This window comes from Bos grunniens, chromosome 6 (genome assembly GCF_055505025.1).
Source record: "Bos grunniens cultivar Pamir isolate PY7600 chromosome 6, Bosgru_T2T1.0, whole genome shotgun sequence".
Taxonomy (NCBI): Eukaryota; Metazoa; Chordata; class Mammalia; order Artiodactyla; family Bovidae; genus Bos; species Bos grunniens.
In genome coordinates this window covers 96558659-96577126 of record NC_141170.1, presented here as the reverse complement: position 1 = coordinate 96577126, position 18468 = coordinate 96558659, and the positions used below count along the sequence as shown (strand labels likewise).

Below are 18468 nucleotides of genomic sequence, written 5' to 3'. Positions count from 1 at the left end.
CCACATAAACATAGTCAACTGGTATTTGACAAGGCAGCAAAGGCAACCCAGTGGAAGAAAGATAGTCTGATGGTAGATCTACTATTGGACATACTTATGCAAAACAAATTAATCTAGATCAGACCTTATGCCCTTGATAAAAATTAACTCAAAGTGGATCATAGACCTAAATGTAAAATGCATAACAATGAGACTCATAGAAGGTAACATAGGAGAAAATCTAGATGACCTTAGTTATGGTGATTACTTAGGAAAAACAGGAAATCCATAAGTAATTGGTAAATTGAACTTCTTTAACATTGAAAAATTCTGCTCTGTGAAAACAATGTCAAGAGATTGAGCACACAAGCCACAAACTGGGAAAAAAATATTTACAAAACACACCTGATAAATACACAAAATATACCAAGAACTTACTTTTTTAACTTTTATTGGGTTATAGTTGATTTACCATGTTCTGTTGGTTTCATATATACAACAGACTGAATCTGTTATACATATACATGTATCCCCTCTTTTAAAAATTGTTTTCTTGTATAGGCCATTGTAGAGTATTGAGTAGAGTTCCCTGTGCTATACTGTAGGTCCTTATTAGTTATTTATTTTATGTATATTAATAGTAGTATGTGTATCTCAATCCTAATCTTACCACTTTATCCCTCCCCACACCCTTACTCCCCAGTAACCGTAAGTTTATTTTTTACCTCTATAACTCTATTTCTCTTTTGTGCTTACATGTGTGCTAAGTCTCTTCAGTCGTGTCTGACTGCAGCCCTCCAGGCTTCTCTGTCCATGGGACTCTCCAGGCAAGAACACTGGAGTGGGTTGCCATCCCCTCCTTCTGTTTTGTAGATAAGTTCCTTTGTAGACTTTTTTTAGATTCTACATATAAGTAATATCATATGATATTTGTCTTTCTCTGTCTGGCTTACTTCATTATGACATTCTTTAGGCCCATCCATATTGCTGCAAATGGCATTATTTCATTCTTTTTTATGGCTGAATAATATTTCATTCTGTATATGTACTACATCTTCTTTATCTATTCCTCTGTTGATGGACATTTAGATTGCTTCCATATCCTGGCTATTATAAATAGGGCTGCAGTGAACATTAGGGTACATGTATCTTTTCAATTATGCTTTTCTCTAGATATATGCCTAGGAGTGGGATTTCTGGATTGTATGGTAGCTCTGTTTTTAGTTTTTTAAGGAACCTCCATACTGTTCTCCATAGTGGCTGTACCAGTTTGCATTCCCACTACCAGTGTAGGAGGGTTTTCTTTTCTCCACAGCCTCTCTAGCACTTACTATTTGTAAATAAAATATACCAAGAACTTTTAAAACTCAATAATAAGAAAACAGACAACCTGATTAAAAATGGACCAAAGACCTTAAAAGGCACCTCATTGAAGAAAATATACAGATGGCAAATAAGCATATAATAATGTTCCCAACATCATATGTCATTACTGAATTGCAAATTACAACAGTAAAATACCACTATACACCCATTAGAATGGCCAGAAATCCAAAACACTGACACCAGATGCTGGTGAGGAGACAGAACTACAGGAACTCTCATTCATCACTGCTAAGAACACAAAATGGTGCAGCCAATTTGGAAGACAGTTTGGCAGTTTTTAACAAAACGTAATATACCCTAACTATATGATTCAGCAGTCACTCTCCTTGGTATTTTTTACACAAATGGGCTGAAACATTTTGCCCACAAAAACCTGCACACAAATGTTTATAACAGCTTTGTCCATAACTTCCAGAATTTTGGGGAATGCTAACACTTAACCAATTTGTCAGCATCATACTCCTGTTTCTTCCAAACTGTCCATCATCTCATAAACTTTTTCTTGTTAATGGTACTTTACTGAATTATAGTCAACATACCAGAAAGTGTACAAATCTTGGAAGTGTACACACCTCCATGAATGTAGACAAATATATGCAGTGGAAAGTGATCACTCAGATGAAGATAACATAAAAGAGCTTTGCACAATATCACTTTACTGATCCCATTTCTGCTCTTTGGCATAGTCAATAAAGCAGAAATAGATGTTTTTCTGGAACTCTCTTGCTTTTTCAGTGATACAGTGGATGTTGGCAATTTGGTCTCTGGTTCCTCTGACTTTTCTAAAACCATCTTGAACATCAGGAAGTTCACGCTTCACGTATTGCTGATGACTGGCTTTGAGAATTTTGAGCATTACTTTACTAGCGTGTGAGATGAGTGCAATTGTGCGGTGGTTTGAGCATTCTTTGGTATTGCCTTTCTTTGGAATTAGAATGAAAACTGACCTTTTCCAGTCCTGTGGCCACTGCTGAGTTTTCCAAATTTGCTGGCATATTGAGTGCAGCACTTTCACAGCATCATCTTTCAGGATTTGAAAGAGCTCAACTGGAATTCCATCACCTCCACTAGCTTTGCTCGTAGTGATGCTTCCTAAGCCCCTTGACTTCACATTCCAGGATGTCTGGCTCTAGGTGAGTGATCACACTATTGTGATTATCTGGGTCATGAAGATCATTTTGTACAGTTCTTCTGTGTATTCTTGCCACCTCTTCTTAATATCTTCTGCTTCTGTTAGGTCCATACCATTTCTGTCCTTTATTGAGCCCATCTTTGCATGAAATGTCCCCTTGGTATCTCTGATTTCCTTGAAGAGCTCTCTAGTCTTTCCCATTCTGTTGTTTTCCTCTATTTCTTTGCACTGATCACTGAGGAAGGCTTTGTTATCTCTCCTCGCTATTCTTTGGAACTCTGCATTCAAATGTGTATATCTTTCATTTTCCCCATTACCTTTTGCTTCTCTTCTTTTCACAACTATTTGTAAGGCCTCCTCAGGCAGCCATTTTGCCTTTTTGTATTTCTTTTCCTTGGGGATGGTCTTGATCCCTGTCTCCTGTACAATGTCATGAACCTTCGTCCAGTTCCAGGAAACATCTAATTTTGCTTTATTGACTGTGCCAAAGCCTTTGACTGTGTGGATCACAATCAACTGTGGAAAATTCTGAAAGAGATGGGAATACCAGACCACCTGATCTGCCTCTTGAGAAACCTGTATGCAGGTCAGGAAGCAACAGTTCGAACTGGACATGAAACAACAGACTGGTTCCAAATAGGAAAAGGAGTACGTCAAGGCTGTATATTGTCACCCTGCTTATTTAACTTATATGCAGAGTACATCATGAGAAATGGTGGGCTGGAAGAACCACACGCTAGAATCAAGATTTCCAGGAGAAATATCAATAACCTCAGATATGCAGATGATACCACCCTTATGTCAGAAAGTGAAGAAGAACTAAAGAGCTTCTTGATGAAAGTGAAAGAGGGGAGTGAAAAAGTTGGCTTAAAACTCAACATTCAGAAAACGAAGATCATGGCATCTGGTCCCATCACTTCATGGGAAATAGATGGGGAAACAGTGGAGACAGTGGCTGACTTTATTTTTTGGGGCTCCAAAGTCACAGCAGATGGTGATTGCAGACATGATATTAAAAGACGCTTACTCCTTGGAAGAAAAGTTATGACCAACCTAGATAGCATATTGAAAAGCAGAGACATTACTTTGCCAACAAAGGTCCATCTAGTCAAGGCTATGGTTTTTCCTGTGGTCATGTATGGATGTGAGAGTTGGACTATAAAGAAAGCTGAGCGCCAAAGACTTGATGCTTTTGAACTGTGATGTTGGAGAAGACTCTTGAGAGTCCCTTGGACTGCAAGGAGATCCAACCAGTCCATCCTAAAGGAGATCAGTCCCGGGTGTTCATTGGTACGACTGATGTTGAAGCTGAAACTCCAATACTTTGGCTACCTGATGAGAAGAGCTGACTCATTTTAAGAGACCCTGATGCTGGGAATGGAGAAGGAAATGGCAACCCACTCCAGTGTTCTTGCCTGGAGAATCCCATGGATGGAGAAGCCTGGTAGGCTGCAGTCCATGGGGTCCCACAGAGTCGGACATGACTGAAGCGACTTGGCAGCAGCAGCAGATGCTGGGAAAGACTGATGGCAGGAGGAGAAGGGGACAGCAGAGGATGAGACGGTTGGATGGCATCACTGACTCAATGGACATGAGTTTGGGTAAAGTCCTGGAGTTGGTGATGGACAGGGAGGCCTGGTGTGCTGTGGTTCATGGGATCGCAAAGAGTCGGACACGACTGAGTGACTGAACTGAACTGCATTTCTGCTCTTGTGCTAGATTTATCATATATTTTACTTCTACATTTGTATTATTTTTACTTAAAAAGGCAAAAGTCTTTTTCTTTTTTTAAGTTAAAACAATCCCTTATATTTTTCCACATATTCTCTGATTCTTTACATTTCTTTCTGGCAGTCTGAGCTTCCATATGGTATACTTTACCTTCAGCCTAAAAACCTTCCTTTAGTATTTCTTGTTGTGTAGTTATTCTAGCAGTTAATCCTCTCAGCTTTTATTTGTCTGAAAATGTCTAAAAATTGAAGTACATTTAACATATAACATTAGATTAGTTTCAGGTGCATAGCAGTGATTTGATATTTGTACATATTACAAAATGATCACTACAATACATCTGTCATACGTGGTTAAAATATTTTTTCTTGGGATTAAAACTTTTTAAGGTCTATTCTCTTAGCAGTTTTCAAAAATGCAATACAGTGTGACTAACTGTAGTCACCATGCTGTACGTTACCTTCACATGACTTATAACCCTAACCCTAACTCTTCATATTATACATTCTTTGGGTTTTAACATATGTATTTAATGATATGCATACATAATAGTTTCAGTGCTCTAAAATTTTCCTGTGCTCTACTTATTCATTCCTCCTTCATCCTGGAATCCCCTGGCAACCACTGATTTGTTCCATAGTTTTGTAAACTTTAAAAAATTCCTCCTTATTCTTGGAGACTTTCCTCTCAGAGACCTTCCTTTTTCTGCTTCCACCTTTGTGGTTGTTTTCTAGGTCTGTGCAAAACTGTATTCTAGAGCTTTCAATGCTCTCCTGATTTCAGTCCCCTGTTTCCAAGATTAAAATCTTTCACTTTTGCTGGTTTCCTCCTGGTTTTATTAGTGTACATCCTCAAGTAACTGCCTAAAAGAAAGGATACATGAGAGCTAAACTTTCAGTGTATGTGTCTGACTCTTTTCGACCCTATGGACTGTGGCCTGCCAGGTTCCTCTGACCTTGGGATTCTCCAGGCAAGAATACTGGAGTGGATTGGCATATCCTCCTCCAGGGGAATCTTCCTGACCCAGGGATCAAAGCTGGGTCTCTGCATTGCAGGTGGATTCTTTACTTTACTGTCTGAGCCACCAGGGGAGCCCAGCCATCAGACCTCACATATTATCCCCTTTAATAATTTGTATCAAACACCAACTGAGTTATCCATTCAATATAGATATTTAGTTTTCTGCCATTAAAAAATGTGGCACTCTGCCACTCTGCACTTCAATGAATTTGAGAATTCATATTATGACCAATCACCTTATTCCTTGTGAAAAAACTACTGTAAAATATAAAATGAAGTAAACCTCATCATATTGCTATGACATTTTTAAAAAGTCAAATGAGAAAGTTTATCACTTTTAAGTATTCACATATAGTTTTAAAATATTTCTTAATAAAAATACTTCTTTTAAGTTGACAAAGACTTTGTAATTTATGATTCATGTCTTACTGTATGTTATCTATGTCTAGATAGATATATCAATATGTGCTTTTTTATATTTCAGGAGCTATACTTTTTATGATATGGTGTGTAGTCTGGGCATTCTCAGGCCCTGAAGTTCTTCCTAATGGAAGTTTATTTGGACTGTTAGTTATCTTTTATTGTGCCCTTATTGGGGGGAAACTTTTAGAAGTCATTAGACTACCTTCAGTGCCTGAAATTCCTCCTCTTCTTGGTAAGTGAATAATTAGCTTTTATTTGTCATTAACTTATATGTAAATTATGACTATATTCTAGTCAGAGTAGATGTAATTTAGAACTATTTCAATGTAATATGATCTATATAGCTTTTTTATATGTGTACTTACTATATATGTGTATATATAGCTTGCTTATAGAAGTATTTATTCTCCATACACAGATTTTTCCTGAAATATGTTCTTAAATAATTTAAATATGCTCAATATATGATTGTTGTTGCTTTATCATTTAATAGGACATTTTTAAATTAACTTTTACATTTTTTATAGACAAGGAAAAATTTGAAAGAAACTAAATTTTTCTATAGATAACCTAACTCAAATAAAATTTGTTGTTGTTTAGTCACTAAGTCATGTTCAGCTCTTTGCAATCCCATGGACTATAGCCCACAAGTCTTCTCTAGAAGTCCATGCAATTTCCCAGGCAAGAATACTGGAGTCAGTTGCCATTTCCTACTGCAGGGGATCTTCCCAGTCCTGGGATCGAACCTGCGTCTTCTGATTGGCAGGTGTATTCTTTACCACTGAGCCACCTGGGAGGCCCTCAAATACAATTACAAGATTCAAATACTATCATGACTAGGGCACCAAAATGTTTTATAGTTCTTGGGTGAGTTCCTTGGGCATCTCCACTATGTATATTCATTGGTGTATCATCTGCCTAAACAATGTTACATCCTATTTCTTCATCACCATTGCTATGTAACTCTCCAGGTAGACAAGAGGAAAATTAGCAGAAAAACTTCTTTTAGAGGTGTTTTATATCTTCTAAGTATTCAATACATTCTAATATTTAGTTACTGCCAAAAGAGGTAATCACTCCATCCTATCTCTAACACCCTTTCTGTGTTCATAACACCCTTCAGCACCTCACAAGTATTTACTGGATCTCTTTTCCACTTCTCCAAAGCTTCCACTCTAGTCCTAGCTCAGGCTATTAGTTTCTAACTATTCCATGAACTATGGCAGAGCCTTTTTTCTGGTCCCTCCTTAGTTTTATGTCTATCTCATTTACCAGTACCATCACATAGACAATGCAACACTCGTTATCTCACTTCCTGCCTAAAACTTACCCTCAGTGCTTTACTCTGCCAAAACCAGGGAAAGTAGGGAGTAAAGGAAGCTTTCCATGATCTGGCCCCTCCTGCCCATTCCCCACTCCCAACTAGTCCTTAATGTTCCATCAATACTGAATTACTTGTTTCACACCATTGAGGTATATCATTTCTTATCTCCATTCCTTTATGCTGTCCCTCTACTTGTATGTAACCTATCCTTCACCAAAGTAATGAGAGATACAGTGTGTTTGAAGAAGGGATATTAAACATTTCTGATTTCTGTCTTAGAAAAATGAACTGAATCAGACATGGTTTATTTTTTTTTCTTCTAAGGGATGTTACTGGCTGGTTTTGCTGTTAGGAATGTTCCATTCCTCAGTGATATCACCTATATTAGTAATGAACTGTCTTCAACTTTAAGAAATACCGCCCTTACCATTATTCTAGTGCGAGCTGGGCTTGGACTCAATCCACAGGTAGATTTCCAATTACACCTTGAATATGGTTATTTTAAATATTAGAGGCTTACGGAAAAGAAAAATAGGAAGAATTTTTCTTATAGTTGTTTCAGGTAGAGCGAAACTAAGACAAAGAACAAAGATTTTGCAGAAATATTGGCACCTTAGTGTCTACTTCTGATCATATTACTAATATGAGAAGAAATCACTGTGATGTAAGATCTCTATTAGTAATAGTCTTTAATTATTTACATAGAGATAGATGTCCCTTATGCAACATTTGTATTATTTTGGAGTTACAGCTTTTCTGTGGAGAGCTCTTTACTTTTCAGTTAACAGAGGATAAGGTTATCCCATAAAAGGTTTTTGCTTCTGTTTTGTTTTTTCAGAATGATTATGAATTTCAGTAATATTATTCTTTCAGGAATTTTTTCCCACAGAACTATGTTCCTGATTATATTTATATTTTTATAAAAGCTAATCTTTTAAAATATTTCTTAAAATATTACTATCAAGGAATCATAAATTAGTTTTTTAAAGATACATATTCATAAATATAACAGCTATTCAGGATATAACAAATGTGGCAAATATATAAGATTGGTGAAAGTATTTGAAGAGCATAAATAATTATAGACAGTGATAAGTTATTATATTATCCAGGTAAAAATTTGAACCAATGAGAAAATTGGAAAATTTTCCCTTTTAGTTAATTATGCATTTTTTATGTGATTTTCTCCTTTGGCATGTTATAATTATGACACTAATCACACAATTCATCCCTAAAAGTTAACTGATGGAAACAAACCTATTGGATACTTTCAATATACTATTTACTAGGAAGATTAAGGAGGGTAGAAATATTTATTTAATCACAGAAAACTGAGTCATTTTAATAATTAAAATAGAACAGCACTTTATAATATGAAATAGTTTATAATCCAATATATGATGACATATAAAATGAGCTGTATTAGCATTTAAAGCACATGGGATATCTGGGAGATTTAATTTAATAAGATTATCACTCAAAAAGGATTATATAATTCAATATTTGCTTAAAATAATTTTCTTATTGGCCACTACAAGCTTGTCTAAGTGTGACTATGTTTGTATTTCAGGCTTTGAAGAATTTGAAGCGAGTTTGTTTAAGATTGTCTATGGGTCCATGTTTAATGGAGGCTTGTTCAACTGCTGTTATTTCCCACTTCCTTATGAATTTTCCCTGGCAGTGGGGATTTCTGTTGGGGTAACTTTTTCTCATTTTTCTCTATGAAAATATTCAGTTAAAATGCTTGGTTATTAAAATATTCAGAGTATTGTATAGAAAAGTTTATCATTAAAATTCTTTTCACTGTGGTAGAGAATCTTGGAAATCAGTTGGTCCGAAATAGAACCATGTCCTAAATCTACTATATCCTTGACATATATTCATAGCTCCTAAGTGCTTAATTCTAAGATAATTCACTTTATCAGTTTATTTTTTCTTCTATATTGTAATCCATCTCCAGTTTTTTATTTATTTTTTTGGTTGGCTGGATCTTCATTGCTGTGTGGGCTTTTCTCTAGTTGTGGAAAGCAGAGGCTTCTCTCTAGTTGCAGTGCACAGGCTTCTTATTGCGGTGGCTTCTCTTGTTGCTGAGCGCAGGCTCTGGGGTGAACAGGCTTCAGCAGTTGTGGTTCTCGGGCTCTCAAGCACAGGCTCAGTAGTTATGGTGCGTGGCCTTAGTTGCTCCATGGCATGTGGGATCTTCCAGACCAGGGATCAAACCCATGTCTCCTGCACTGGCAGATGGATTCTTTACCACCGAGCCACCAGGGAAGCCCTGTTTTTTTTAATTTTTATTTTTTCGCTTTGCTGGGTCTTCCTTGCTGTGTGCAGTCTTTCTCAAGTTACGGTGATTGGGGTCTAATCTCTAGTTGTAGTGCACAGGCTTCATTGCTGTGATTTCTCTTATTGCAGAACACAGGCTCTAAGTGTGGGCTTCAGTAGTAGAGGCACGCAGCCTCAGTGGTTGCGCTGCACAGGCTTAGTTGCTCTGTGGCATTTGGGATCTTCTGAGACCAGAATTCAAGCCCTGTCCCCTGCATTGGCAGATGGATTCCTAACCACTGGACCACCAGGAAAGTCCCTATCTCTATTTTTTAATTAATCTAATGGCCTTTTCCTTGTACACTATATGTGCACATATATATAATATGTATGTATTATGTATAGCATATGTATTTTATAATTATGAAAAATATTTTATGTAGATATTATAACAAAAACAAGCAAACACTATTTTCCTAGATCCTGTGTCCCATCTATTATTATCTATCATCTATTTCTTTTCATGTCCAAGTTCTTCAGAATAATAGTCTATGATTACTATCTCTATATCTTCAACTTGTTTTCATTTTTCAATCCATTTAATTTTTGCCTCCACTTACCGACTCGATGGACGTGAGTTTGAGTGAACCTCAGGAGTTGGTGATGAACAGGAAGGCCTGGCGTGCTGCAATTCATGGGGTCACAAAGAGTCGGACACGACTGAGCAACTGAACTGAACTGAACCCATTCCAGTGGATCCCAGTATGCATTTTCTAACTAAATTAACAATTTTTTGGTATCCTTAGGTGACTCTTAAAATTTTGATCTACTCAATATTTAGTGGAATCTTTTATTCAATCAAAGGACTCTATATCTATTTCTTGTCCAGGTCTTGAATATATCTTTTATCCCTCCTCAGTTCTCTTTTATTTTGTCCTTTTGTAACTCCCTTCTCCATATATATTAGTTTTTCTTTATACTTTTCATCTATTTGCCTTTGCAGTACACACTGGAAAATTTTCTCTGCTTAGTTCTCTAGCCTTTTCAGTCACACTCTACTGTTATGTCTGTATCACCTATTTATTTATTTATTTTATTTGACAATTAATTTCTAAGAATAAAATAGTTAAATGTTATGAACAGATACAGTGTACTTTTGTGATTCTGAGGATATTTATAGTTATTCTGAAGTCATGTTCTTATTGTTCACTTTTTAGTATATCTCTTTCCTCAGGTGTAAAATTTTCCATTTAATGAATATGGTGCCTCAATTCAAAGTATTGACTTTCCCCAAATATTTGGTAATAATTTAATGGGTACTAATTTTTTAAGTTGAAACTTACTATTAATTTGTGATTATTTTACCTGTTGGCTGTTGCCTCCTTGCAGAGAATAGGCCACTCATGCTACCAAGCAAGTTTCCTTAGAAGATCAAACTGAGATTAAGATTCTTTTTTTTTTTTTAAGTTGTACCATGTGGCTTTCAGGATCTTAGTTCTCTAACCAGGTATTGAACACAGGCCACCACAGCAAAAGAAAGCACCGAGTCCTAACCACAGGATTGCCAGATAATTCACTAAGATTATTATGCAGATTATTTATTAAGGGAGCTCTCAGTAGAAACTTCTGAATAAAGAAAGCCAGATAGGAGTGTAGGAAAAGTCAGTGGTTCCAAAACTTTGCTACCCATTAAAATCACCTGGGGAGCTTTTGAAAATCTGAGTAATTAGAGGAGTGATGCTGGGAAGATGGCAGAATAAGAAACTCCAGCCTCACTTTCCCACATGAAGACAGTATCATAACAATGTGAGGACCAGATTACCTTTATGTAACTCCAGAAACCACTTGAGAGGTTACAGCATTCCATGTAAGCACAAGGCCAAGAAGAGGCACATTGGAGCAATTAGAACATTATATTGCACTTAACCATCATACCCATGCCCCTCTTGCTCAGCAAGGGGCAATCAGGAGGAAACACCCAACATTTGGCTTCTCCCTCAAGAGGAAAAGAAAAAGCTGGAACATTTGTTCTGAATTCTGGCTTTTTAAGAAGCTGCCAAGGGACTAGTTTCTGTCTTATCTGACTTGGAGCACTGACAGAAAAGAGAGTGGCACATTTTAGATGCCTGAGGTCCACTGAGAACAAAGGTAAGTGCTATGTGTTGCTATACTCCAGAGATATTGCAGTACTGCTAATAGACACTTGGGATACTCTGTGGAGTAGGAAAAGGCCAAAGTCCAGCTGGATATAATGCACCAAAGCCAGAGAAGGCACATTACAAAAAAGTTTGAGAGATTTCCAGAATCTTTAGCTGGGTTGATTGGTGGTCTTTCCCTACTGAAGAAGTCCACAAAGATCAGGAGAGGTGGCTGTTTTTTCAAAACCCAAATTTCATTAAAAGATAACAAGACATACAAAGCAACAGGGAATTAGGGCTCAATCAAAGGAACAAAATTAAACTCCAGACACCAGCCTTAAACAAATAGAAATGTATCAGTTACTCAACAAAGAATTCAAAATAACTATCATAAAGAGGCCCAGTGAGCTCAAAGATGTCACAGACATCTAAAAGAAAACAGGAAAATAAGGCATGAACAAAGTGAGAATACCAACAAACATATAGAAACTGTAAAAAAAAAAAAGAACCAAAAATAAATTCTGGACCTGTAGAATAATACAATTAAATGAGACATTGACTATAGGAGATCAACTGCAGACTAAATCAGACAGAAAAAAGAATCTGTGAACTTGAAGATAGGTCATTTGAAATTACAGAATCAAAGGAGCAAAATGACAAACAAGGAGAATAAAGAGATCCTAAGGGACTTGTGGGATGCCATTTAATGGGCCAGTTACACATTACGGGAGTTTCAGAAAGAGGAGAGAAATAAATGGTTTGAAAGCCTATTTGAAGAAATAATAGCCCCAAACTTCCAAATTTGAGGAAGGAAATTGACATACAAATTCAAAATGATCAAAAAACTCCCATTAAAATAAAACCAAAGAGACCTACACTGAGAAATATACTCAAGCTGTCAAAAATCACAGCAAGTGAGAATTTTAAAAAACAATGAAAGAAAAGCAAGATCTCCTGTAAGATAATAATTGAATTTCTCAATGGAAACCTTGCAAACCAGAAGGGAATGGGATGATATATTCAAAATGCTAAAAGAAAAAAAGAAAAAGAAAAAAGCCCCAGCCAACCAAGAATATTATATCTAGCATACCATATGTAAAAACTTCATGACATTGAATTTGGCAATGATTTCTTGGATATGACACTAAAAGCACAAGCAACAAAAGTGAAAATAGATGGAACTGCATGAAACTTGAAAATTTTTGCATGCAAAGGAAACAAAATGAAAAGGCAGCACACAGAATGGAAGAAAATAATTATAAACCATATATCTGGAAAGAGATCAATATTCAAATATGTTTAAAAAAAAAACCCCTATAACTCAGCAAATTTTAAAAACCTGACTATATAATGGGCAAAAAACTTACCTAGACATTTCTACAAAGAAGATATACAAATAGCCAATAAGCATATGAAAGTGCTCAACGTTTATAATCATTAGAGAAAGGCAAATAAAAGCCACAAGGAAATAGCACCTCATACTCATTAGGATGGTTACTATTAAAAAAAAAAAAAAAACTAGACAATAACAAGCACTGACACAGATGTGGAGAAATTGGAATATTCATACCATGCTATTAGGTATATAAAATGGACCATTCCTATGGAAAATAGTTTGGAGGTTTCTCAAAACACTTAAAGTAAAACTACCATTTAATCCAGCAATGCCACTTCTGGGTATATATCCCAAAGAACTGGAAGTAGGATATCAAAGAGATATTTGCACACTCACATTCATTGCAACATAACTCACAGTAGCCAAGAGGTAGAGGCAGCTCAAATATCCATGGACAGATGAATGGATAAAGAAAATACACACACACACAGGAATATTACTCAGCTGTAAAAGAGGAAATCCTGTCACATTCTACAGCATGGATAAACCTTGAGGATACTATGTTGGGTGAAGTAAGTCAGAACAAATACTGTACAAGTCCACTGATATATCTGGAGTCTTCAAAATCATCTTAACAGAAAATAGAATGGTGGTTGTCAGGGGCTTGGGTGAGAGGGGAAAGGGTACTGTTCAGCTACAGAGTTTCGATTTTGCAAGATGAAAATGTTCTAAGTTAAACGATTATGTGAATATCATTAGCACTACTGAAATGTACACATAAAAATAGCTAAGAAGGTTAACTTTATATTATGTATTTTTTATAATTAAAAAAACTTTACAGTATCCCAGTATTCAGATCAAACTCCTTCCTAAATCAGATCGGAGTGTCTTAGAATGTGACTCAGGCATCAGCATTTTTTCTAAATCCCCAAGTAAATGGTAAGATAACTCTCAGATATCACTGATTTCTGATATTTAAACCTTTGTGTAATGCTGCTGCTGCTGAGTCGCTTCAGTCGTGTCCAACTCTGTGCGACCCCATAGATGGCAGCCCACCAGGCTCCCCCGTCCCTGGGATTCTCCAGGCAAGATCACTGGAGTAGGTTGCCATTTCCTTCTCCAATGCATGAAAGTGAAAAGTGAAAGTTGGAAGTCACTTGGTCGTGTCCGACTCTCAGCGACCCCTTGGACTGCAGCCCACCAGGCTCCTCCGTCCATGGGATTTTCCAGGCAAGAGTACTGGAGTGGAGTGCCACTGCCTTCTCTGTTTGTGTAATACCCTCTTCCTAAATGTGGGCTGAACTTACTGACTTGCTTCTAATCAATGGAATACTGAAGAAGTGATAGGACATTACTTTTATGATTAGGTCATAAGACGATGGCTTCTGTCTTCCTTGTTCTCTCTTGCAGCCTCTTTAATTGCTTTCTTGGGGGGGAGTAAACTGCCATGTTGGGTGCAGCCCTGTGGAGAAGCCCCCATGGCAAGAGACTGAAGACCTATCAACCACCATGTGAATAAACTTGGGATCAGGGTTTCTCCTACTCACCTCATGAGAGACCTTGAGTAGGAAGAGGTATACAGCTAATTCATACCCAGATTGCTGACCCACAGAGGTTGTGAGTTAATATGTGTTGTTTTAAGCTTCTAGATTTGGGCATGATTTGTTAAGCAGCAACAGATAAATAGTAGACCAGGTGGTTCCAATGTGCACTAAAGTTCAGGAACCACTGAATTAGGCAAATACCTTTTTTCAGAGAATTCTAGGTTTTTCCTGAGTCCCTCAGGAAATCTTGTCTGTAAACCAGGAAGGTTGTACAGCCAGAGGCAAAGGAACTGAACTGTTAGACCCTCACATCAGTCAGTCACTGGCAGGAGCTGTCTGGAACGGGGAAGTGGGGCATCTCCTTAGCATTAGTAGGCAAGCTTCTGTTAGCAGTGCAAGGCTCCCACAAAGCTGCTGGTGTTAGTGGTTAGGAGTCAACAAGCAGCAGCTGGGGAATGTGTGCACTGGCCTGACTCGAGGGTTCTGGTAGGGACCACGTGCTTCACTCCACATAGTTACTGCAGCATTGAGGAGGTGAAAGTGGGAATGACAAGGCAGGGTTGTAGATGGGATGTTCAGTTCAGTTCAGTCACTCAGTCATGTCCGACTCTTTGCCACCCCATGAATCACAGCATGCCAGGCCTCCCTGTCCATCACCAACTCCCGGAGTTCACTGAGACTCACATCCATCAAGTCAGTGATGCCATCCAGCCATCTCATCCTCTGTCGTCCCCTTCTCCTCCTGCCCCCAATCCCTCCCAGCATCAGTCTTTTCCAATGAGTCAGCTTTTCGCATGAGGTGGCCAAAGTACTGGAGTTTCAGCTTTAGCATCATTCCTTCCAAAGAAATCCCAGGGCTGATCTCCTTCAGAATGGACTGGTTGGATCTCCTTGCAGTCCAAGGGACTCTCAAGAGTCTTCTCCAACACCACAGTTCAAAAGCATCAATTCTTCGGCACTCAGCCTTCTTCACAGTCCAACTCTCACATCCATACATGACCACAGGAAAAACCATAGCCTTGACTAGACAGACCTTTGTTGGTAAAGTAATGTCTCTGCTTTTGAATATGCTATCTAGGTTGGTCATAACTTTCCTTCCAAGGAGTAAGCGTCTTTTAATTTCATGGTTGCAGTCACCATCTGCAGTGATTTTGGAGCCCCCCAAAAAAAGTCTGACACTGTTTGCACTGTTTCCCCATCTATTTCCCATGAAGTGATGGGACCAGATGCCATGATCTTCGTTTTCTGAATGTTGAGCTTTAAGCCAACTTTTTCACTCTCCACTTTCACTTTCATCAAGAGGCTGTTTAGTTCCTCTTCACTTTCTGCCATAAGGGTGGTGTCATCTGCATATCTGAGGTTATTGATATTTCTCCCTGCAATCTTGATTCCAGCTTGTGCTTCTTCCAGTCCAGCGTTTCTCATAATGTACTCTGCATATAAGTTAAATAAGCAGGGTAACAATATACAGCCTTGACGTACTCCTTTTCTATTTGAAACCAGTCTGATGGGATGTACCAACAAAGTATTCTGAGCAGGAATTTCTCCATTCCTCACGGGTGTCATCTGCCACCTTAGAAATTTTCCCATTTGCCTTTGTAACTTAGGTGCTCATACTATTCCTTCTTTTGGACAGATATCTTCCTTACTGACTTGTTCAAGAAATAGAAGTGGTGTGGAGACTACATCTTACCATTCTTATAGCAGTACTCTACATAATCATCATTCGATTTCCTCAGAGGTCCCCCCTACTCCCAGCATCTGCCATTTCTGGGCTTGGGGCATTTTTAGAATACACCATATCTTCTGTAGCAGTCTTATATGCATTTTGGCTTATGGATCCCTTTTTCAACCCTAAACCACCTGTCTCTTATCTTCCTGGGATACACTTAGTTTCTTGTCTACTGAAGATTCCCATTTTGTTTTCTAGCTAGCTTATGGACTTTCCTATTATTTTCATATCTTTATTTCAAATGTTTTTGAGATGGAGGTAGAGGCAGCAATTTGTGCTTGACCTAACATCTTGAACAGAATTTCTGTAAAATTTTAACAGCACTAAATAATATGTGAGTATTTTTTGTGTGTGCTCAGTCATGTCCAACTCTTTGCGACCCTGTGGACTATAGTTTGCCAGGCTCCTCTGTCGTGGGATTTTCCCAGCAAGAATACTGGGTGGGTGGCCATTTCTTCCTCCAGGGGATCTTCCAGACTCAGGGATCGACCCCACATCTCCTGTGTCTCCTGCATTGCAGGAAGATTCTTTACTGCTGAACCACTGGGGAATTTTTCCCATTGTTAGATGACATTTACTCAAAAGCAGAATTTTTACTTTCAAAGTCATCATAAAGATTAATATATTGGTTGTACAATTTACTATAAAGCACTGTTTCATTAAAAGGATGTTTTTAAATTGGTTTTCAAAGATTTTTCTCTCAGTTTTGTAGTCGGTGCAGTTTCTCCTGCTGTTGTTGTCCCTTCCATGCTACATTTGCAAGAAAAGGGATATGGTATTGAGAAAGGCATTCCAACCTTATTAATAGCTGCCAGCAGTTTGGATGACATCTTGGCTATCACTGGATTCAATGCATGCTTCAGCATAGTTTTCTCCTCAGGTAAACAAAACAGCTACCATATAATTCAGTGCTTTCTTTGTTCTTTAAACAAGTTTTCTAGCTTTCCTTCATTTATTGATGAAGACTTTCCAATTTAACATGTTTTTATTCTTCATAGAAAGCTCATTCTAGACCACAAAAGGAATTTCAATGGGTTAAGATACCACTACTTAATACAAATGATTTCCTTTTAATAACCAAATATTCCAATTAATTTTATAATCCATATTATTACCATTTATCTGCTCATTTTGCTTTGGAATTTTATCAGTTTTCAGTAGAAAAATTTAGGCCACGATATTATTAGTGCTACTAATATATCTAGTAGATAATTTGGAGATGTACCTTTCTGGCTATCATTTTAAATAACTGGTTGATCTGTTATTAAGACAACTTAAATGTGTGGAGTGTGGACAACTGTGTGTCCTTTTGGTAGTGATGGGACAAGATCCTGTACCAATTCTAAATCCCAGGGAGACATTAGGTGTTGAATGTCACTCAGTGATTGCAGAAGTGAACATTCCACATTTAATAATACTTTAATTATCTGCCAATATATGAAGTCCAGTCTTCTGAATTATTAACCGAAACACCAAAACATATTAAAGTTGAAAAGTTATATATATATATAGGTTCTCTTAAAATCATAAGATATAAATGACTAAGAAGGAAAAAAGAAAATATAAGAATGAAATCTATTATAGTCATGTGTGTATGTGTGTGCTCAGTCGTGTCTGACTCTTTGTGACTGCATGGACTGTATGTAGCCCAGCGCCAGGCTCCTTAGTCCATGGGATTTCTCAGGCAAGCATACTGGAGTGGGTTGCTATTTCATACTCTAGGGGATCTTCCCAACCCAGAGATCGAACCCACATCACTTGTGTCTCTTGCACTGGCAGATGGATTCTTTACCACTTTGCCACCTGGGAAGACCCCCAGGAATAATATTAATCTTTTGATGTACATCCACCCAGACTTCTCCTTTTCTCCCTCTCCACATCTATCTCTAGCTTGCTTTCTCTCCCTCCCAAAATTCTTATAAAATTAATGAACATTAACCATACTTACTTATAACCTGAGTTGTTTTTAATTTAACTGTGTATTATAAACATCTAATTTATTTGTAAATATGTTTCTATGACATTTTTATTGGTTCCATCATATTTGAGTGGCTGCATGACTTTCAACTTGACATGTTGAAAATTTAAATTGACACCACTATCTGCTATTAAAATGCTGGGTTGAACATTTTACAGCTGAATAGTTGTACTTAATATTTTATTAACCTTACAAGAGAAACTGTTAAGTTAAAAAGGATATAACACAATAAGATTTTTGAAATATATTGCCACAATATCGTGTCCCACCAGGATACATAAGCATGCCACTTTCTCTTCACCTTCTTCAAAATTAGATATTTAATAGTCCTTTTTACCTTAGCCACTTTGATAGGTCTCTTTAAATGAAGTATTTTGAATACTAGTGATGTTAAATGTTCATGTTTATTGTCTATTATCATTTTGGAATTTCTTAGAGATTACTTTTCTTGAAATATTTTGCCTATATCCTGTAAGCATGTTC

At 37.3% G+C, this 18468-nt stretch overlaps 1 protein-coding gene across 35 annotated transcripts in view; it reads left to right on the top strand.

Annotated features, from left to right (window-relative positions):
* SLC9B1 (solute carrier family 9 member B1) overlaps positions 1 to 18468 on the top strand; it is a 79462-nt gene that overhangs the window by 35778 nt on the left and 25216 nt on the right. For 17 of the 35 annotated variants that reach the window (XR_015165735.1, XR_015165730.1, XR_015165731.1 and 14 more), the window contains 4 exons: positions 5733 to 5903; positions 7320 to 7462; positions 8566 to 8693; positions 16712 to 16887. The exons of 5 other annotated variants lie outside the window; for them this stretch is intronic. Coding sequence is in view for 17 of the 30 variants with exons in the window: in XM_086406783.1 (XP_086262909.1) it covers positions 5733 to 5903; positions 7320 to 7462; positions 8566 to 8693; positions 16712 to 16887 (618 nt within the window). In the remaining 13 variants the exon portion in view is untranslated. Of the gene's footprint in view, positions 1 to 2299; positions 2499 to 5732; positions 5904 to 7319; positions 7463 to 8565; positions 8694 to 9407; positions 10020 to 11279; positions 11406 to 16711; positions 16888 to 18468 lie in introns of those variants that run through there. 13 more of the 35 variants (XM_086406788.1, XM_086406791.1, XM_086406793.1 and 10 more) reach the window with 5 other exon arrangements.